The following is a 23,142-nucleotide window of genomic DNA, read 5'->3' as shown; positions in this document are numbered from 1 at the left end:
TAGACTGTCACCCTCTTCTTAACCAAGAGGCAAATGTGGAGATCAGCGGACAAGGTGTAAAGCACACGAGGGTGTGTTCACATTTCTATATCCCCACCCCCAGCCCCTTGTTGTGTATCCTCACAGATCCGACTTGCATAGGAGGAGATTGCCCCTCTTTCTCCAGCAGAGCATCTGGTGGGTTCGAACTGTGTGCCTTTGGGATTGTAGCGCAGCTTCTTGCCATGAGGCCACCACAGCTCCCTTCATGGGTTTTTTTTTAAAATGAAATTGTTTTAACATCTCCCCTATTGGAATCAGATTCAAACAAGAATCCCATATCACCAGGAGGAAATAGTTGGTGCCCAGTTATCATTACTGTATGTTCTAATCAGGTTACAGTACACGGGTCCTGACAGAATAGGAGAAAATGGTGAAACAGACTTCAAAGTTTCTTAAAACAAAAACAAACAAATAAAAACCACCCAAGAAACTAGCCCTGCTGGACCAGCTGGGAGTAATGAACTCCATGCAACTGTTACCCGGAGACACTTGTCAAACCCTGGAGAGATGCTAAAGAAGAAATTGGATCAAGGGGAGCTCTGGTGGCCTAGTGGTAAGAAGCTGCACTGCAATCCAGAGGTGCACGGTTTGAATCCACTAGTTGCTCTGCCGGGGAAGGAGGGACAATCTCCTCCTGTACCAGTCAGATCCGATTTGACGGTACACACACACAGAGATAATAAAATGTAAAAAAAAATTACATTAATAAAAAAAGAAATTGGATAAAAAAACCCAAAAAACCAAACCCCACCACACCCAAAAAACACTGAATTAAAAAAATTAAAAATCACAACAAATATTGCCCCAAACTTCTGTGCTTTGTTTGTGTTCTTTTTTTTTTTTTAAAAAAAACACCTTTATGAGACCTAATAGTCAATAATTACTTAAAAAAAAGGAAAGGAAATGTAAGGGACAGAGAAAGCAGATAAATGGACATAAGATCATTCAAATGGAAATAATGAGAAGGTTCCCCCACTGTGGACAATGTCACTGAATGACTTCTGCAGGAAGCATTGAATGGGAACCTAAACTGTTGTGTAAATGTTTTATGGGAAGCTCAACAAAATACTCTTTAAAAGAGATCATTTCACACTGTTGTTGTGTACCATAGAGTCGGAACTGGACCCATAGTTAATCCTCCAGCAGGTTTTCAGAGACAGTTAATCACATGGGAAGAGATTGCCCATCCTTCTCCCACAGAGGAGCTAGTGACCTTGAATTGCATACCTTTGGGATTGCAGTGCAGCTTCTTGCCCCTAAGCCACAGGAGCTCCCTATTTTCACACTACTGTAAGTTTATCTGATCCCAGGGCACAGTCACAAGAAAGGGAGGAATAATACAATTGCTGGTACCCTTATGAACACAGCCATCAGGTCGCAGCAGTCAGTGCACCTAGGTGGAGACGGGCTGGCACCTTGAGCTTCATTTTCTGAAGTCTGGTGATCCTGGGCAGGAGCTTTTGGCTCCATGGTGAATCCTCTTGGGCTGTGTTGGTCCTCAGCCTTTCTGAGGGGTGACCTGGCTTGCTGGGACATTTGGTAATATCTGGAGACATTTTGCATTGTCTCAACTGATACTGGCATCCAATGAATGGAAGCTAGAGGTGCAGCTAAGCATCCCACAATGCACAGGGCCCACTCACTGCCATCCAACTCCCAGTAACCCCCAAGGACAGGGCAGAACTGCCCAGTGGTTTCCAAGGTTGTAACAGGAGCAGACTGCCATACTTTACTCCCCTGGAGCAGTTGGTAGGTTTGAAGCACATTGAGGGTCACTGAGTCAGAGTTGTTTTGACAACAGTGGGTTGTCAATTACCTTCCCCCACCAGTTGTGGTTTGGGTGAGAGTACAAAACCATACTCATTTTCTGTTCAACAATTTACACACATTGCATTTTGTGACATTGGTTGTAACTGCCTCAATGTAAAAGCACTCTTCTCGCTTCCTCTTTGGGTTCCACTCCATAAAGCTTTAAGGTTACAACCCTTGGCTTACTGTTCAGGGGGCACTAGGTGGGTTCAAAGCCCCAACCTTTCAGTTAGTAGTCCAGAGCTTCATGAAGATCACTTACAAGAAGGAGTTTTGAATATGCAGAACAGCACACTAACCACGAAAAAAACAAGAAGCAAAGTGACCAGCCCTTAACTTTGACTTGTCACCTAGACCAGTGTTCTCCAGCAGGAATGCAAAAAGCAAGTGACAGATACAGCTGGAAAACGTCTATGTGGCCAAACAGAAAAGTAAAAAGGAACAGGTGACACTAATAGTAACAATGGCTTTTTTTCCCAACTTGTAGCCAATATAAAACCATTAACAAGATGGTGTGTTTTCCCTCCCACACAAAGTGTTTAACAAACCAGTGTTTTCATCCTTACAATGCATCTCTGTTCAAACTAGTTCAATTTACCAGTGCTCCAGGCTCTCCCCCACCCCTTCTGGTGACAATTGTGCTGGGCAGACCTGTATGCAGACCTATCCTCACCCACCACTGTCCAGTCAATTCCAACTCATGGTGATCCTACAGCACAGAGCAGAAATGGCCAAAACATGTGGCTGCTAACCAAAAGATGGGTGGTTCAAATCCACCAGCTGCTCCCTGGGAGAAAAATGTGGCAGTCTACTTGCATAAAAATATATACCCTGGACCCCGCTGTGGGGCAGTTTTACTCTGTCCTCCAGGTCACTGAGTTAGAATTTCTATAACAGCAGGGGACTTAATCTCTACAAAAGTGAATTGCCACAGCTTTCTCTTGTGGAACTGAAGATGGGTTGGAATCACTAAAGACAGTTAGCAGCTAACGGTTTAACCTCTGGGCCTCTAGAGTGCCTTAGTCTCATAATGTTGTTGTTATGTACAGCTGAGTTGGAACTGACTCATAGCTGATCCTTGTAGGTTTTCAGAGAGTGTAAACTGCACAGGAGGAGACTGCCTGTCTTTCTCCTGCGATGCAGCTGATGGATTTGAACAGCAAGTCTTAATGCTGGCAGTGCAACTTCTTACACTAGGCCACCAGAGCTCCCTTAGTCCTATAGTGGGAATTGTCAAAGGATCTCTAAAAGGAGCAGACACGGGCAGAGCGATGGGGGCAGGCTTGGACTGGAGTGCTGCTCCTCAAGCTGCTCCTCCCCACGCAGATTTATTCAAATACTACAACTGCCGTGCCACAATCTAGTAATTCCTCCAAGTATACCTCAGGTGCCACACAGTCACCCAACACCACGTGCAAGAGAAGTGGGGTCCCCAGAAGTGCACATCCAGTCTCCTTGGGGTCTCTCTCCCCCTTCTACATCTCCACTGTTGAGAGACTCAGGCCAAGAAATGCTTCTACTTCCCCATCTTCTCAACTCAACCCAAATGGTGCCTAGAAATCCAGTGTGACGAGAAAAATCAGATCTCCATCAAATCTACTGATTCCACACCTTGTTTTATTGACCCAGAAAATGTTGACAATCTCTGATTTCTCTGATCTGAAGAACACGTGAAGAGCTCGACAAGATGATGAATGCCAGGATCGTATGTGGTGGAGTTTCCTGCACCAGATGAAGAGCAAAAAGGTCCCCAAGTCTAGAGATGATTTCCTTAAATGAGGCCTAGGAAATCTGGACCCTTAACAACTACTCAAAAAAATAAAGAATAGTTTTATCTAGAAATTTAAAAAAATATAAAACCTGGGTGCTTCACTCCAAATGTGATTTCACATGTCTGAAAACAGGCCAGAAGGGAGCTCTGGTGGCCTAGTGGCAAGGAGCTGCACTGCAATACCAGAGGCGTCTGGTTCAAATCGACCAGGTGCTCTGCTGGAGAAGGAGGGACAATCTCCTCCTGTACCAGTCAGGTCTGATTTGACAGTACACACACACACACACACACACACAAAAAAAAAAAAAAAATTTATATATATATATTTGCCCAGGTGATTCTTCCACAGTGTGGTCATGTGTGGAGAAAGGATGACTTGAGAAGCCCCACGTGTGCTCTGCCTTGACAGTGCAGCCCACAACCATGTGCCCAGAACATGGTTTACAAGCTAACGGGTATCACTGCTCTCTCTCTCTCTCTCTCTCTCTCTCTCTCTCTCTCTCCTCTCCCTGTCTCTGTCTCTCTCTCTCTCTGTGTGTGTTTGGTTTGGTTGTTTACTTATTTGTTTTTCCCAAAAGAATTTCTCCTGTGAGAAAGCCTTGACTGTGGCTGTACAAACCCCCAGTGAAGCAAACTGTTCCTTCTGCATTTGCTATTGGGCTATTTCTGCATTGTCTTGGTTTTTGAAAACTTAAACCATTACACCTAGAGGTGATGCTTTCCTGTTTAAGGGGTTTTACTTCCTCAGTCATCTGCAACTGCGCTCAGGGAGGGTTGGTTGGCTGTAGCAAGTAATCAAAAATATCAAATCACTGCATTCAAGTTGGCTGTGGCTCATAGTGGCCCTACAGGCCAGTGTGACTTCCCCAGAGGGTCTCCTTCCCCAGAGGCTGTAATCTTTACAGAAGCCAACTGCCACGTTTGTCTCCCAGGGAGTATGATGAGTTTGAACTGCCCACCTTTTGGTTAGCAGCCAAACCCTTTGACCACTGCACCACCCAGATCCCACTGTCATGTAGGAAGTAGCAATCTAGTGATGCAGAAAATGACACCAACTAGTGTGAATTCTGTTTTCCTTGTTGAAGGTTACACTAACCGAATCACTTAGATGGCAGTAGCTTGTGTATTCCCATCTATTAGTTAGTTCTCACGTCAATTTCAAGTCAGCCAATAAACCAAACAAACAAAACTCACTCTATTGTTGTTGAATGGATTCTGACTCATAGTAATTGTATTAGGACACAGTAGATCCTGCCCCATCGAGCTTCCATTGCTGTAATCTTCACAGAAGCAGTCTATCACATCTTCCTAAGGTGGGTTCGAACTGCCAACCTTTTGGTAGTAGTTGAGTGCTTTAACCACAGAGCCACCAAACACCACTGCCACATAAGTCTTAGTGAAAGCAGACTGCCTCATCTTTCTCCCTCAGGGTGGCTGCTGGGCTTGAACTACCCACCTTTTGATTAGCAATCCAACATTTAACCTTCTATGCAACCAGGCGTTCTTTAATTCCATCTGTAACCTCATCATAAAGGATATCATTTCCACGAATGCAAAACTAGTCCTCCCAAAGTGAAGGGGAAGGGGAGCTGTGCTAAAAAGGCTAACAAGCGCTAAAAGCTGTTTGCAGCCTCACCTGTATCCATCATCAAGGCCTCTGTGTTCACAAGGGAAGGACTTCCGGGAAAAAGTCCAGGTGCACCTGATCTGCGGGTAGGCTTGAAACCGAACAGAAAAACAAAACTCTTCATACTGGTCAATTTCATAATCTTCACTGGACCTGGAGCCATTTATAAATCCCTTGTCTGTTACAAAACAAAACACATTTATAAATTAGATCAGGAGGTTCCCGTGGAAAAATACAATGAAACCCTTGAACACTGTAATTTGAAAGTTGGGTGGGTCTGCCTTTTTGTTGTTATTTCGGTCTCCCCAAGTTTTCCACCTTTAATAGGGTGCAGACTTAGTACTTCAGAATGTAGTCTTACTATTTTTCTGTTGTTCCCTATTAGGGAAGTTCTAATGGCCTAGTGGGTAAGGCGTTGTGCTCCCATCCCAAAGACACGTGGTTCAAATCCACAAGCTGCTCCTTGGGAAAATGATGGTCAAGCTCCTCTCATGTGATTTACTGCAACAACAACCACTATTAGTAGAAGCTAAGCTTTCCTTCTGACAGGTTCTGACTTTTGCAAGTTTGACTGTGTTTACATTATTCACGAGTTTGACAATTCATTATTCATCAATTTGAAAATTGAAGTGAAGACATAATTTGATAGTTCAACACAAAATACAGGACTATCTCTCAGTAAAGTGACTGGATTTATACCCTTTTGAAATAGAAATTACGCTAAGGATAAGTGTAAATAATTAACTCCTTTTTTCCAGAGAATGGATACATAGAGTTACCAAGTTTCATACAATTTTAAAATGCAATATAACTGAGGGACAAACCCAGTGACCCAGGTTAGAGACCCCTGTGTTCAATTAGGGAGTTCTACTGGGGTGTAGTGGGTCAAATGTTGGGCTGCTTACAGAAAGGTTGGCAGTTCAAACCCACCAGCCCCTCCAGAAGGAGCAAGAGGAGGCCGTTTTCTTCCTTAAAGAGTAAAAGTCTAGGAAATCAGAATTTACTCAATATCAGTGGATTTCATTTTGCTGCTAGTTTTTTAGCTATCTCTACATGCTGAAAAAATCTCCAGGGTATAGACTTAAAAAGCTACCTAGCTGGGATTTTTACAAGGCTTCCTTCCAGAGCTCTTCCTTCTTCACATGCAAAAAGAATTATGGGTTTTTTTAGCATTTTCTTTATGGCTGAAATCTGTAACCTCATTTGAGATTACTTTAATGTGTTTGCTTTCAAATCCTTGCTCATCCACCCAATTTTCAACTTGCCTAAATGCATGTTCATCAGTCATGGCTCACTGTGTTCTCAGTTGATTCTTTTAAAAGCCAAGCCGTTGGGTTTTTTTTTTTAAATTACATTATTTTGTTTACAAAGTTTGTATATATTGTGTTTCACACTATCCTTCATTTACATTGTTTGTGTTTCATACAATCATTTCCATGCATTATGTTTTCTAAAATTAATCATCACTGGACTATGCCTATCATTACCCTGTCTTTCCAGGTCCCCACCAAATCCATCCCATTTCCTTTACCCCCTCTCTCCACCCACCAACTTGTGCAACCCTGTGATTTCACCCCTACCCATCCTCACCCCTCTGCTCCCACCCCTTCCCCTTTGAGTTCCCATACAGGTTTTATTAGTTATCCTTCTATTTTTAGAATCAGAAAACCCAAGTATTTATTGGGTGCTAAAGGAGCTCTGGTGGCCAAGTGCTAAGGAGCTGCACTGCTAACCTGAAGGCTTGTGGTTTGAGTCCACTGGCTGCTCTGGGGAAGAAGGATAAGCAATCTCCTCCCGTGTGACCTACAGCCTCTGAAAACCTGCTGGAGGGTCAGTTCTGAGTCAGTTCTGACTTGATGGTACATAATAATGACACCACCCCCTCCTGGAGAAGCGTATGGTGCTTGGCAAAACAGTCTACTCTGGAGAGGAGGCCCCTCAAGGGATGGACCGACACAGTGACTGCAATAATGGGTGAAAGCACAGCAGGGATGGTGCAGATGGCACAGGATCAGGCAGGGGTTTAGATGCAGGATCCCTATGAGTTGGAACCAACGTGACAGCACTGAATAGTAAGTGTCAAGAGAAACCTTGTGGCACAGTGGATTAGGCACTGGACTGCTATCCAAAAGCCCAGCTGTTTGAATCCACCAGTTGCTCTTCAGGAGAAAGATGAGGTGGGCTGTCTTGGAAGCCCCCCTGGTAGTTCTGTCCTACAACTACTACAGGAACAATTTAATTAGAAAAGGGAGGAAGTCAGGAGCATACACTTGGAAAGTAATGCTAATTCAAAGGAGCAGGGTGGCACAGTGATCAAAGCATTAACTGCTAACCAAAAGGCAGGCATTTTGCATATCATCCTTGTGCAGGGGCCATGCTAATCTCTGTATCGTTCCAATTTTAGTATATGTGCTGCCGGAGCAAGCACAAGGCAGGCATTTTGAAACCAGCCACTCTGCAGAAGTCCATGAGACACCCGGGATTCTTCTCCAATAATCCAAATTGGTCTGCTTCGGTGAAGATTGTTGTTTTTGTTGTTGTGTGCCATCAAGTCAGAACTGACCCACAGCTGACCCTCCGGTGGGTTTTCAGAGCCAATGAATCTTATGGAATGAATGAATCATCTTTCTCCCGCAGAGCAGCTGGTGGATTCGAACAGCATGCCTTCAGACTGCCATGTAATTTCTTACCACTAGGTCACCCGAGCTCCCTTCAGTGAAGATTACAGCATTGGAAACCTTATAGGGCAGTTCTACGCTGTTGTACAAGGATGCTCTGAATTGGAGTTGAATCAGTAGCAGTGAGTGTTCTAATTTAATTCCTCCTCCAGCTTTCTGTTGTTGTTGTTATGTGTCATCGAGTCACTTGAGACTCATAGAGACCCTATGTACAACATCTCTGAACTCTGCTCTATCTTGAGCCAACCTCATTGTCTCTGACACACCTACCCCCATTACCCCAGTTACTGTGTCAATCCATCTCATCCAGGATCGTCCTCTCCTATGCTGTCCCTCAACCCTTTCTTTTGTTATTTTTTTAAATTTTTTTTATTATTTGTGTGTGTGCGTGTGTACTGTCAAATCAGATCTGACTGGTACAGGAGGAGATTACCCCTCCTTCCTCGGCAGAGCATCTGGTGGATTTGAACCGTGCGCCTCTGGGATTGCAGTGCAGCTTCTTGCCACTAGGCCACCAGAGCTCCCCTATGTCCCTCCACCCTTTCAAGCACGATGTCCCTCTCTAAGGACTGGTTCCTCCTTTCAACTTGGCCAAAGTATGTAAGATGGAGTTTTAAAGTCCTTGCCTCCAAGGAGCAGCCTGGTTTCACCCTCTTCAGGACAGAACTGTTTGTTCTCCTAGCAGTCCATAGTATATTCAATACTCTTCTCCAGCATCACAACCCAAAGGCATCAATTCTTTTATCATCCTTAGTCATTGTCCAGTTCTCTGCTATTAACATTATGTTGACATTAGAAAGCACCATATACTAAGTTGACAGGTGAGGCCCGGTGGTGTAGTGGTTAAGCTCGAGGCCATGAACCAAAAGATTGGATATTTGGACCCACCAGTACTCCCCAGAAGAAAGATGAGGCCGTCTGTGCCATAAAGATTCATGACCCTGTAGCCCTGTGGGCTGTTCTAGCCTGTCCTGCAGAGCTGGAGTAGAATCAACTCAGTGGCAGTGGGTTTGATCTGGAATTTAAGAAAACACTACTTATGGACCATTGGATTCTAAGAAAAGGCTGCTGTAATGCCTATCATGTTAAGATTTGAGTTAAACTCAGTGCATGCATGGCTATGGTGCTCATGAACACACCAGAGGACATCAGCTCTCAATTGGCTTAAGGAAAGAGAACAGCATCATGTGGTCGCCAATTATTTGTTGAGTGTGGAACTTTGTATCAGCTCAAATCTCCCTCTCAATTTTCCCTGTAACCACAGGACCAAAGCATAAATCGATGCAAGTGCTAGTGAGGCTCCCAAGACAAGGGACATGAATATGACTGAAAAGAAAGTAGAAATAAAGCAATCACTTAAAATCCATTGCCACTGAGTTGGCCCTGACTCATAGCTGGCCCTCCTCATAGCTGGCTTTTGGAGGCTGTAAGTCACACAAGAAGAGATTGGCCTTTTTCTTTCTTTGAGCTTCTGGTGGATTCAAATTGCCAGGAAGGCGCCCACTTTTGGGTCAGCAGCACAATTCTCTACAGACTACGTCCCCAGAGTGCTCTAAAGTGATCAGTAAGAGGTAAAACAGCATCAGTTGTTGGGAAATCTACAGTCTCTCAACAAATAATCTTTTAAAAAAGGACTCTATAAGAGATGTGGTGGCCCAGCAGCAAGAAGCTGTGCTGCAATCTCAAAGGCACGTGGTTCGAGGCCACCAGCTGCTTCATGGGAGAAGGATGGGCAATCTCCTCCTATGCAATTAACTGCCTCTGAAAACCCACCAGAGGGTCAGCTATGGGATGGTTTTGACTCAATGGTATACAACAACTATTTATATGAAAATACCAGAACATAGAAATATATAAAGACAAAAAGTAGAGTTGTGCTGTTGTTAAGTGTCATCGAGTTGAGTACCACTCATAGCCACCCTGTGAACAACAGACCTGAACCCTGTCCTGTCCTGCGCCATCCTTATCATCTCTGACACACTTGAGCCCAATGCTGCAGTCACTGTGTCATCCATCTCATTAAGGATTCTTCTCTCTTTAGCTGACCCTCCACCTTTCCAAGCATGATGTCCCTCTCCAAGGAATGGCCCCTTCTAACAATATGCCCAAAGTATGTAAGACAAAGCTTCACCATCCTTGCCTCCAAGGAACACTCTACTCTGTATGCACATCCTTTAAGACATTTATGATTGCTCTTTTGGCAGTCCATGGAATATTCACTATTCTTCTCCAACAATTTGAAGGTGTCAATTCTTCTCCTGTAACCCTAATTCGTTGTCCAACTCTCAGATGTCTTGTAAGTGATTGAAAAGACCATGTTCTGAATCAGGCACACCTTAGTATTTAAGCTGACATCATTGCTCCTCAATACTTTGGAGAGGTCCCTGACAGTGACTGCCAATGACGGAGCAAAGAATGTTGGGATATGATTGTTAATACGTATGGGATTTCTTTATGGAGTGTTAAAAGGTTTACTCTCTATTGTATCCTCTTTCCTCCCCCGCCTTAGTTCTTCTGTAATATTTTCCATTAATTTAAATTCATTGCCATCAAGTTGGAAATAATTTATATTTGACCCGCCTGGAAATTTTCAGAGGCTGTAAATCACATGGGAGAAGACTGGTTACCTTTCTTCTGAGGAGAGGCTGGTGATTCAAACTACCAGAGAGGCTCCCCTTTGGGGTTATTGTGTGACTCACTGTGGACTACACAGCTCAGCTCCTACCAGAGCTGATCTCCCAGTCAGCAGCTGGGTGCTAATTTATTTCTTTTTTATTATTATTAGAGTGAAAATTTACAAAGAAAATTGGGTTTTCGTTCCACTATTCACACAAACTTTGTTCGCTCCATCACATTAATTGCACTATCCACAATGAAATAGCATGCTTCTCACTTTCTTCCTGTGATTCTCATTTCCATTAATCCTTCCACTTCACCTTTTCCTGCCTTCTAGGCTTTGTCATTGGGTAAATGTTGCTCTTTGGACTTTACATGGTTGTTATTCTAAGGAGTAAGTACTTTTGTGGCATTACTGGTCACCTCATACACTTGTCTATTGTTTGACTTGAAGCACTTGTTGCAGAAGATCAAAGGCTATGGCCTTCAATATAGATTACATCTCAACATCAAGAAACAAAGTTCATCACCACTAGATCAATAGACAACATCATGATAGAAGGAGAAAAGACTGAAGTTGTCAGCAACTTCATCTTACTTGGACCCACAAATAACAACCTTTGTACCAACAGTTAAGAAATCAAAAGATGTGTTGCACTGGGGATACCTGCTGGCAAGGACCTCTCCAAAGTTCTAAAGAGCAATGATGTCAGTTTAAAGACTAAGGTGTTCCTGATACAAACCAGGGTCTTTTCAATTGCTTCCTACACATCTGAAAGTTCAATAGAAATAAGGATAACAAAAGAAGAATCCATACCTTTGAGTTGTTGTAATGGGGAAGAGTACTGAATATCCCATGGACTGCCAAAAGAACAAATAAATCTGTCATGGAGAAAGTGGAAGCAGAGTGTTCTTTAGAGGCAAGGACGGTGAGACTGCATCTCACTTACTTTGGTCATATTTTCAGAAAGAACCAGTCTTCAGAAAGAGAGATCATTCAGGGAAGAGTAGATGGTCAGTGAAAGTGAGGAAGACCTTCCATGATATAGAGTGATTCAGTAACTACCACAATGGGTCTGAGCATGTCAGAGATGATGAGGTCAGCACAGGATAGCACCACGTTCAGATTTTTTGTTCATAAGGTTTCTATGAGCTGTGCCAACTTGATAGCACCTAACAATAACAACAACATTGTTTGACTGAAAGTCGAACCACAGTTTTTTTCTAGGTTTGAATGGTGACTAAGAGCCATAGTCTCATGGACTCGTCTGAACAATTTTAAAGGCCAAAGTGAGAATAATGGAACATATGAAGGATTCTGCCCCGTGGAAGCTATAATAGCTGTTATTACACAATGAAGTGGTTTAATTATTGAAAGGAAAAGGCTCTTGAAAATGTATTTAGATGATCAAAATCAATATATTGCGTCAAACAAGATGTTGTTATGCTACTTTAGTGTAAGAAAAGTTTCGGTGTCTTTTCAGTGATTTAAAAGCTGCTTGTGTGTCAATGAAAATGATTGTGATGAGGAATTTTTCTTTTAGTGAAATGCTGGTTTAATAATTTCAAAGGGAGAGCAAATTTACATAATATTACAATGCAAGGTAAGGCAGCAATGGCTAACATAAGTTCTGTGAGCATTTTCCCCAAAATGTTGGGGGGAAATTATTGAGGAACCAGGTTATTTACCAGATAAAATATTTAATGCTGATGAGACAGCCTCATTTGAAGGGAGTAAGTAGGAGAGATGCCTGAAAAGAACTACATTGTAAAAGAAGGGGGAGAAAATATACCAGGACATAAGGTATCAAAGGAAATTACTGTTCTTCACCCCACTGGCCCAGTCATGTTGATAATCCATTGGGTTTCCCGGGCTGTGAATCTCTATGGGAGCACACTGCCTATCTTCTTCTGAGGAGTGACTAGTGGATTCAAACCGCCAAACTTTCGCTTAGTAGCCCAACATGTAACACTAAATACACCACCAAGCTCTGTTTAGGTGCGTAAAAGCCCACTGCTGTTGAGTGGATTCTGCCTCACTGCGACCCTCTCCATGGGGTATGTGAGGTTGTAACCTGTAACCAAAGAGACTGCCCATCTTTCTCCCACAGAGTAGCTGCTGGATTTGAACTGCTAAGGTTTTTTTTTTAAATTTTGTGTACGTGTACCGTCAAATCAGATCTGACTGGTACAGGAGGATATTGCGCCTCCTTCCCCGGCAGAGCATCTGGTGGATTCGAACCGTGTTCCTCTGGGATTGCAGTGCAGTTTCTTGCCACTAGGCCAACAGAGCTCCCCTAAAGTGAACTGCTAAGGTTTTTGTTGATAGTACAACAGTGTAGCACTCTACACCACCAGAGCTCCTTTTTAGGTACATCAAATTATACACAATACACTAACAAAAAGACTTGAGTGGCTAATACTGAATAAGAACTGCATGTACTTGTCCCAACTTACCAACAAATTCGACTTAGAGACAGAAAAGAACAGATCACGTTCATAGCCTGGAACTGCCTATACAAACCTCATAATCCACCTTAAAACAATTTAAGATATGAAAAAAAGATTGCATTAGCAGTCTGCATTACCTACAATCGTAACCAAGGTTGATTTACTGGGATGCTCTGAAGAGGAACAAGTGTAGGATCCAGTGTCATTTCTTCCTACTGATGATACAAAAGCAAACAGAATCCGTATCATAGTTCTGTTTGTTGAATAGGTACTCATCTCAAAGAAGCTGTCCTGGATTTTAATGAAACAGAGTTTGAATGTAATGTTTTCAGCCTAGACTCTTATTTCACTCATCCTGTACAATCAGACTGTAAATTTATCATATTACCTCTGTCAGTGTTTTGTTTTCTAGTTCCCATTTGAGTTCAAATCTATGGTTTACATACACAGCTTTGCATCTTATCCACAATGGCTCTCCAACTTTAAGAAATAATTGTGGTGGTGGTGTTTGAGGGGTTGTGTTTAGATCTGGAAGACAAAAACATGCCGAGTAATGGGGCTAGCAAACTTAGCCACTGTTAAGTATACAAAATAATAGTAATAATAGTTGGGAGACAAACTGACATGCCCACATCCATATTTATCGCAGCATTATTCACAACAGCAAAGAATTGAAAACAACCCATGTGACCATCAATGGATGAGTGGTTGAAAAAGCTATGGTTCATTCATACAATGGAGTATTGGAAATCACTAAAAAGCTATCAAGAATTCAGTAAACGAATTCTGCACAACATGGATGAAACTAGAACAAATTAAGCTAAGTGAATAAGTCAGTCACAAAAGAACACTTAGGTATAAGGTCACTATAAAAAACCTAAAGAAAAATTTATACACAGAATCAGTCTTGGAGGAATAATAGTGATGGGAAGGAAGGGAGAGAGGAATTAAAATATATAAACAGGTAAGTAGAGTTAAGGGATAAGCATTGCACAAGGAACAGATATTTTAATTACATTAATCAATGGCAATTCATATTCTAAAACAAAATATGAGTGATCACACAAAAATGATTTGATTTGTAAGCTTTCATGTAAACAGAAAGAAAACAGTTTTTAAACAAACCTTGACACAAACAAAAATAAAATAGTTGACAAAAATCTCAAGTAAGAGAGTCAGTTTTCCCCTCCTCATGACATTTACCCTAAACATTTGGAAGAAATTTGGATATCACCTCAATGTGACCTAGCACATGCTTATTCATAAAGGAATTGATTACATTTTTACATACCCTCTAGTATTGACAGAATTTATAGTATGGCAATTAAAACTGTATAAAGGAACTGTAGAGTTTCTAAAGTTGATTGAATACCAACACAGATATTGTTAGTATTCAACAGTTCCATAGTGATGTACTGAAAAGAGTGAGCAATGTGCCACAGTCTTACCGATTGTGAACAGCTTGGTACACTCCCGGCCCAACTCGTTTTTCGCACAGCATTTTATGTCTGTTCCAAACAATTCATGAAGTACCCGTTCCTCCTTTTTGACAACAGCTGAACTCTCTTCTTTACAGCTGCAATTAGGAAAAGAAGACCACTGGGCTTAAATGCATGTTTCCAAATTACAGATGAAAGTGCAGAAAAAGAACAGAGTTAAAGATTCTAGAAGCTTCTTTCAAAGAGCAAAGCACAGGTCAAAAGATCAGCCCAAATCTGTGGCTTCAGCAAAGCTGCTAAGGGATTGCCCTGTGACACATTATCATCAATCATAGCAACATGAGAGAGTAAGAAATAATAAAACCATTTAAGTACAAAGCTCTGGTGGTCTTGCGGGTAAGGGAATGTGCTGCCAACCTGGTGGCAGGTAGTTTGAGCCCACCAGATGCTCCACGGGAGGAAAATGGGCAATCTCTTTCCATCTGATTTGCACCCTATGAAAACTAACTGGAGATTCAGCTCTGAGTCGATTCCAACTTGATGGCACATAACAACAACAAATATTTTTGTGTTTTCTTGTAAATTCCAACCCATAGTCGCCATGACAATATGACTCACTGTCATCAGGTCAGAACTCACACATAGCTGACCATGCAGCAAGTTTCAGGGAGGTTGCAAATCACATGGATGAGGATTTTAATTTTCTTGATGTTGAGATGGAATCCATATTGAAGACTGTAGTCTTTGATCTTCTGAATGCAGCAAGCATTTCAAGTCCTCTTCATTTTGTGTCTACACAGCATAGGTTGTTCATAAATCTTCCTCCAGTTCTTCATAAAGTCCAACTTCTCACATGATTTGTTCGAATAGGTATGGAGAAAGGAAACAGCCCTGATACACATTTCTTGATTTCATGTTTCCTTGCTTTGTTTGAACAACAGCGTCTTGGTCTAGAAACATATGAGCACAATTAAGTATTCAAGGATTCCCAGTCTACTCAATGTTAGCCACAATTTGTTGTGGTCCACATAGTCAAATACCTTAGCACAGTCAATAAAACAGATAGACATCTTTCTGGTATTCTTTCCTTTCAGCCAAGATCCATCCAACATCAGCAATGATATCCCTGTGCCACAGCCTCTTCTAAATCCAGCTTGGATTTCTGGCAGCTCTCTGTCAATGCACTAGTCATTTTTGCATAATCTTTAGCAAGATTTTGCTTGAATGTGATATTAATATTATTTTATAGTTTCCACATTGATGTTGATTCACCTTTTTTTGAGAATGGCAAAAATTATGGATCTCTTCCAGAAAGATTGAAGATGAAGCTGTACATGATTAAGGTCTTTTGAATCACATGCTTCGCATCAAAAGAAGAACTGATATCTTTGAGCTGTGGTGTAAAGAACAAATAGATATGTTCTGGAGAAAGTACAGTCAGAATACTCCTTGGAGGCAAAGATGATAAAGCCTAGTTTCACATCCTTTGAGCATGTTGTTAGAAGTTATTCCTTGGAGAGGAATAAAATTGATGGAAATGTAGAGGGTCAGTGAAGGAGAGGAAGACCCTCAACCAGATGGATTGACACAGTGACTGCTACAGTGGTCTCAACTATGTCAAAGATGTTGAAGATGGCACAGGATAGAACAGGGTTTAGATCTGTTGTTCATATGGTCACTATGAGTCACTCTATGAACTTTGATAGATGTCGACAGTTACAGAAAAGCTTCAGACCTTTTGTTCATAGGGTCTCTAGGAGTCGTGCTCCACTCAAAGGCAATCAACAACAACAACCACCAGTCAATTGGCTAGGTAGCACTGGGCCAATAGGCAGCATCATGACAGATGGAGAAAAGACTGAAGTTGTCAACAATTTATCTTACTTGGATTCATAAGCAACACCCTTGGTACCAACAGTCAAGAAATCAAAAGACATAACATATTGGGAAAATCTACTGTGATGGACTTCTCCAAAGTGCTGGAGAGCAAGAGTATCAGTTTAAAGACTAAGGTGCACCTGGTCCAAGCCATGGCCTTTTTTATTATGTGCTGTGCATCTGAAAGTTAGACTAAGGAGGACAGAGAAGAACTGATGGCTTTAAGTTGTGGTGTTGGAGAAGAGTATTGAATCTCTTTTGACTGCCAAGAGAACAAACAAGTGTGTCTTGGATAAAGTGTGACCAGGGTGCTCCTTGGAAGTAGGGCTGGTGAAGCTTCGTCTCACATCCGTTGGGCTTATTGTTAGGAGAAGCCAGTCCTTGGAGAAGGATGTCATGCTGTGAAAGGTAGAGAGTCAGCTTAGGAGAGAAGTCTCTCAACAGGATGGGTTTACACAGTGCCTATAACAATGAGTTCAAGTATATCGGAGATAGTGAGGAAGCTGGCACAGGATAAGACCAGGTTCAGATATGCTGTCCAGAGGGTTTCTGTGAGGCCCAGCCGACTCAGTGGCACAAAACAATAAGTAGCATGGGTGGAGATTCTCCATCTTTTTATCCATGGGGCAGCTGGTGTGCTGCCTTTATGTTATTTCCCTGCCGACTACGCTGCTAGAGCTTCTAGCCACCCAACTCCAAAGGGTCCCCAAAGCTGTAAACGTTATAGAAGGAGACCGCCTCATCATTCTGTCTTGAAGTGCCTGTTGAGAATGAAAAGCCAACTTTCTGGTTCATAGTGTAATGCTCAATCCACTGTGCCACCAAGAATCCAGGCTGGTGGGAGGAAGAGAGAGAAAAGAGGAGAGGAGAGGAGAGGAGAGGAGAGAAGAAAAAGGCAAGGAAGAGCAAGAGTGCATTTTAATAAATGTAGTCAAAAGTTAAAGTCCTAACTGACTCAGAGCTGAGCTACAGCGGGATTTCAGAGGCTGTCAATCAGAGGAAACTGATTGCCCATATCTTTGCAGAGGAAGCAGCTGGCAGATCGAGGCAGATGCCTTCAGGTTGGCATCGCATCTCCCTCTGGACAACGCCACCAGACGCCCACCAGGTGAGTGACATGACGATGACAGCACACACAGCGTACCTTTCACCCTGGGAATCACAGAAGACCCACTCCACCTCGGGCTCTGGGACGCTCTCCGAGACGCAGAGCAGCGCGTCCTCACTTCCCATCTTGCGGAAGTAAGGTCTTCTCAGTGTGTACAGCAGCGTATCTGAAGCATCAGGAATGACTAACAGTTAAAGTCTCTGAAACAATGACTTAGCAGCAAGACAAGGAAATTCCACACCATCGAGAAAAGCTTACTTTTTATGTACATCGTAACAGCATCTTCTACACCAGCTCCTCTCCCTCACCCCTTATATAGTCAATCCAATCCGAATTGACAACTGCCACATTGATCTTTTGGTCCACCACTTTGAGTATTTTATGAATCTAGAGCCAATCAAAGTAAGTGTAGTGATACCCGCAGCCATCAAGTCGATTTTGACTCACAGCAAATGTACTGGACAGAGTAGAACTGCCCCACTGGGTTTCCAAGGCTGTGCTTTTTTTTTAAAAAAAAACAAAAAACAAAAACAAACACCCAACCAAACCCACCATACTTTTATTAGTTTGCATGGTTCATGCATGTACATTGTGTCTTAAACAATTTTTACTTTTTACTTTGGAAGAATTTCTATTTCTTTTGCTTGGTCATTAAAACACCCCCTGGGCCGCACTCCTTCCCAGTGGTCCCTGAGGTCCCCGGATGTACTGCTGGCTCAGAGGAGCCTCCCGCCAGCCTGCTCGCAGATGACACTACCCTGCTTGCTGAAACTGAGGAGGACCTGAAGCACTTGCTGCTGAGGGTCAAGGACTGCAGCCTTCAATATGGATTGAGGCTCAACATCAAGAAGACAAAGATTTTCACCACTGGACCAATTGGCAGCATCAGGATGGATGGTAAAGAGACTGAGATTGTTCACAGCTTTAGTCTACTTGGCTCCACAATCAACACTCTTGGCACCAGTAGCCAGGAAATTAAAAGACGTATTGCCATGGGAAAGTCTGCTGTTAGGGACCTTTCTAAAGTACTGAAGAGCAATGGTGTCTCTCTGGAGATTAAGGTGCATCTGATACAGGCCATGGTCTTTGCAATCACTTGTTATGCATCAGAGAGTTGGGCAATGACTAAGGAGGATTAGAAGGAGAATTGATGCCTTTGAGTTGTAGTGCTGGAGTAGAGTATTGAAGGTACCTTGGACTGCTAGGAAAACAAACAGATTTATCCTGGAGAGGGTTAAATTGGGCTGCTCCTTGGAGGCAAGGATTCTGAGGCTCCGTCTGATGTACTTTGGTCATGTTGTAAGGACAGATCGGTCCTTGGAGAGGAACATTATGCTTGGGCGGGTGGAAGGCAGGCACAGGAGGGGAAGGCCCTCTAAGAGGTGGATTGATTGGGTGACTGGGGTAATCGGGATGGGTGTGTCGGAGACAATGGAATTGACAGGACAGAGCAGAGTTTAGGGCTGTAGTACATGGGGTCACTATGAGTTGCAAGCGACTCGACGGCACATAACAACAACATTGATCTATGAAGGATGGGCAATCTCTTCCTGTGCGATTAGTTGCCTCTGAAATCCTGCTAGAGGGTCAGATACAGGTCGGTTCACAACAAAAACAACATGCTTATTATCACCCCATCTTTTCCAGCCCCACTGAATTCTATTCCTTCAACCCCACCCCAGATTGTGATTTTGACAGCAAGGTGCCACATTTTTCTCCCGTGAAGTAGTAGCTGGTAGGTTAGAACTGCCAACCAGTTAGTTAGTCAAGGACTTAGCCACGTGGCACAAGGACTCCTAAGTGGAGTGAAAGTATAAATATTGAAAGGCATAAGAAAAACAGAACTAGCGATAAGTTATAGTCTAGAATCTATCCTTAATGTAGGTTTGGAAACTCAATTTACATCCCCTAATTTTACTCAGGGATAAGCAGAAATATAATGAGATTTAGAAATAGAGACATGTGATAGGCTGGTGCTGGAACAGGAACAATAGCGAGAGGTTTAGTTTACTTCAGATTCACACTTGGACCATCACTCTGTGCTTCCCCACTCTCACATCCCCATGTCTAAACACCAAGCCATATTTGTCTCCTTCAACATGCTTAACTTCCACCCTTTCTGGTTTTGTTTGTACCCTGCACAGTCAGTGGCTTCCTACACTCCAAGAACCAAAGGACCCAGAATCTATTCCACCTGAACTTAAAAATCATCTCAAAAATAGGCATGGATTTTGTTGTTGTTGTTGGGTTTTGTTTTGTTTTTCAAGGGAAAGTGAAAGTGTAGTCCCCTACTACTACAAATTATGCATTAGAGTTTCTCACATTTGGGGAAATTGCAGGAGTCAGCACATCTGGAGTGCAATGGTTAAGCCTCGCCTGGGAAAACCACCTTTGTGATCATGGTATCTCCTCTGCCGTGTACGTATCAAGAATAGGTTTGAGACAACAATCAAAGACCAGATGTGGGATGACATGAAGGATATAATCCATAAAGAGAGCAAAATGTCATTACATAGAGAAAAATGGAAAATACTAAAGTGGATGTCAGAAGATACTCTGAAAATGCATTAGAGCACCAAGAAGCCAAAACAAAGGGACAAAATGTTGATGAACAGAAGAAAGGGAGGATCTAGAAGAAAAACTAAAATATTAGAATGTGCAAAGAGCTAGAATTGGAGAATTAAAAAAAATGAAGACCTCTTCCAGCATTTCCCAAGCTGAAAGAAATTAAAAACAAATTCAGACCTCAAGTTGCAAACTGAGAGATGCTATGGGCAAAATCTTGAATGACCCAGTAACCATCAAAAGAAGATGGCTGGAATACACAGAGTCATCTGGAATACACAGAAAGAATTGGTTGACACTCAAATACTTCAGGAAGTACCATAGGATCAAGAGCCATGATAAAACAAGAAGTTCAGGCTGCACTGAGGGAATTGGCAAAAAAATAAAGGCTCAGGAATCAATGGGATACCAATTGACATGTTTCAACTAACAGTTGCAGTCCTTGATGTGCTCACTAGTATGTATGAAGAAATCTGGAAGACAGCTACCTGAACAACAGATTGGCAGAGGTCCATATTTGTTCCCATTCTTAAGAAAGGTGATCTAACAGAATGTTGAAATTATAAAAAAATCATTAATATCCCAACCAAGTAAAATTGTGCTGAAGATTACTCAAAAATATCTAGAACAGGACATTGACAGAGAACAGCCAAAGATTCAACCTGGATTTAATAGAAGTTGTGTCACCAGAGATATTATTGCTGATATCAGCTAGATCTGAGCTGAAAGTAGAGAGTACTACAAGGACGTCTACTTGTGTTTTCTTGACTACGCAAAGGCATTTGACTGTGTTGATCATAATAAACTATGGCTAACATTGAAGAGAATGGGAATCCCAGAAGAGTTAGGAAACCTATACCTGGACTAAGACTCTGTTTTCTAAAGAGAACAATAGATGTTTTAAAATCCAAAAAGGTATGCATCAGGACTGTATCCTTTCTCAACACCAGTTTAATTTCTATGCTTCCAGAAGCTGGACTTTATGAGGAAGAATGCGGCATCAGAATGGAAGGAAGACTCATCAACAACTTGCTTTATGCAAATGACAAAACCTTGCTTGCTGAAAGTGAGGAGGACCTCAAGCACTCATTGCAAGATCAAAGACTACAGCCTTCAACGTGGTTTACATCTCAACATCAAGAAAATAAAAAATCCTCACCACTGGGCCAATAAACAACATTATAATATTTAGAGAAAAGATTGAAATTGCCAGTGATTTCACCTTGGATTCACAATCAATACTTTTGGAACGAGTAGTCAAGTAATCAAAAGACAAATGACACTGTTGCCAGGGACCTCTCCAAAGTACTAAAAGGCAATGGTGTCAGCTTCAAGTCTAAGGTGAACTTGATTCAAGCCATTATCTCCCCAGTCACCTGCTATGCATCTGAGAACTGGTAATGCAGAAGGATGACAGATAAATCGATGCCTTTGGGTTGGAGAAGAGAGCTGGATGTCTCATGAACTGCCAAAAGTACAAAGAAATAGGTTTTGGAAAGGGTAGTAGCCAGAGTTCTCCTTAGAGGCATGGATGTTGAAGCTATGTCTCACATAGTTTAAGCATATTGTTAGGAGAGGCTATTCCTTGGAAAAAGACACCAAAGGTGGCAGCAAACCTAAAGAGAGGAATACCCTCAATGAGATGGATTGATATAATGGCTATAGCAATGGGATAAAGTGTATCAGAGATGATAAGGGACAGCCCAGGATAGGACAGAGTTCAGATTTGTTTTTCACAGGGTCTCTATGAGTCATACTTGACCCGATGGAATTTAAAAACATTGCTTATCTGAAATTTGCTGGTCCCTGGGGGTAAGTTTGATTCCAGGCTTGGTAAGTATCTAAAGCCATAATCAAGAGATATACCAACCTTTATAAACTAGGAAGCCTGGCTGTTTTATGATTTTGAGTTCTGGTCCACATTTTTCTCCCCCTTTATCCAGAACCCTCTACTGTGATCCCTTCCAGAGCAATCATCTGTGGTACCTGGGCATCATCTAGTTCGTCTGGTCTCAGAGTCATAGAGGTTGGGGTTCATGTGGTCTGTTAGTACATGGGGCCCAGACATCTCTTTATTTGATGTTCTTTATGAATCTTTGCTCCCAGAAGGTAGAAATAAACAGTTTCATGTTCACTCAAAATCTCTTTGCCATCAAGTTGGAATTCTGTGGCTATAAATCACAAGGAAGAAGGCTGTTCATCTTTCTCTCACAGAGCCACTGGTAGATTCGAACTGCTAGAGAAAGCATCACCTTTGAGTAAACAGCACAACCTCTTACAGATTATACTATCAGAGCTCATTAGTTGCACGTTAGTCATTCCATTTTCAAGACACCATGTATTATTTGTTTGCTTGTTTAATTCAAGGATGTCTCTTAAATATGGATTTCACTATCCCTCTTTAATGAACTTTTAAAAAAAAGTATGTGATATACACGTGGAAGACCATACAAAGTACGCATTTTCAAAACAACTATGAGATACCATCTCACCCCAGTAAGAATAGCAATATTTAACAGAACAGCAAACAACAAATGCTGACGAGGTTGCAGAGAAACAGGAACCCTTATTCACTGTTGGCGGGAGTGTAAAATGGTGCAACCATTATGGAAGGCAGTATGGTGCTTTCTCAAAAAGTTGGAAATAGAAATACCATTTGACCTAGCAATTCCACTGGGAATATACCCTAAAGAAACAAGAACTACTGGGAGAACGCCACTGCCAGACGGGAGAACGCCACCGCCAGAAGGGAGAACGCCGCCGCCAGACGGGGTTCCACCACGAGAGGGGCCAGGAAGAGACCCGGGAAGAACAACAGCCAGCCACCTACCGCGGAACTCCAGAGGAGCGAAGACTGTGAGACCCCAGAGGAACGAAGACTACCGGACACTGTGTGACCCCCTTGCAACCCACACCTGTGTGACCCTTAACACACAGGGTGCTGCTGCATAAACCCCCAGCAGTGCCCAAGCCCCGTCCCCACCTCTTGGTGGTAGTGTCCAAGCCCTGCGTTCCTTACCCCCTAGTCCCTTGCTTTCCTCCCCTTCCCCCACCCTCCTTGCAGCTCCACAACCACACATCTCAACCCCCACCACAGCCCTGTGACCTCAGGGCACCACCTTGGATCCAGCCATCACCCGGAGCTATCAGGTGAGCAG

At 42.5% G+C, this 23,142-nt stretch overlaps 1 protein-coding gene across 1 annotated transcript in view; it reads right to left on the bottom strand.

Annotated features, from left to right (window-relative positions):
• Window positions 1–23,142, bottom strand: part of FLT3 (fms-related tyrosine kinase 3) — a 114,137-nt gene that overhangs the window by 52,932 nt on the left and 38,063 nt on the right. Inside the window, exons 5-9 of the mRNA XM_006894088.1 lie at window positions 17,456–17,585; window positions 14,443–14,570; window positions 13,383–13,522; window positions 13,132–13,285; window positions 5,259–5,427 (exon numbers count right to left, since the gene is read on the bottom strand). Of these exons, the coding sequence (XP_006894150.1) occupies window positions 5,259–5,427; window positions 13,132–13,285; window positions 13,383–13,522; window positions 14,443–14,570; window positions 17,456–17,585 (721 nt within the window). The remainder of the gene's footprint in view (window positions 1–5,258; window positions 5,428–13,131; window positions 13,286–13,382; window positions 13,523–14,442; window positions 14,571–17,455; window positions 17,586–23,142) is intronic.

Source organism: Elephantulus edwardii, unplaced genomic scaffold, assembly GCF_000299155.1.
Source record: "Elephantulus edwardii isolate Elephantulus edwardi_28Jun2011 unplaced genomic scaffold, EleEdw1.0 scaffold00134, whole genome shotgun sequence".
Classification (NCBI taxonomy): domain Eukaryota; kingdom Metazoa; phylum Chordata; class Mammalia; order Macroscelidea; family Macroscelididae; genus Elephantulus; species Elephantulus edwardii.
Note: the sequence above shows the minus strand (reverse complement) of the source record. Positions and strands in the feature narration are given on the sequence as shown.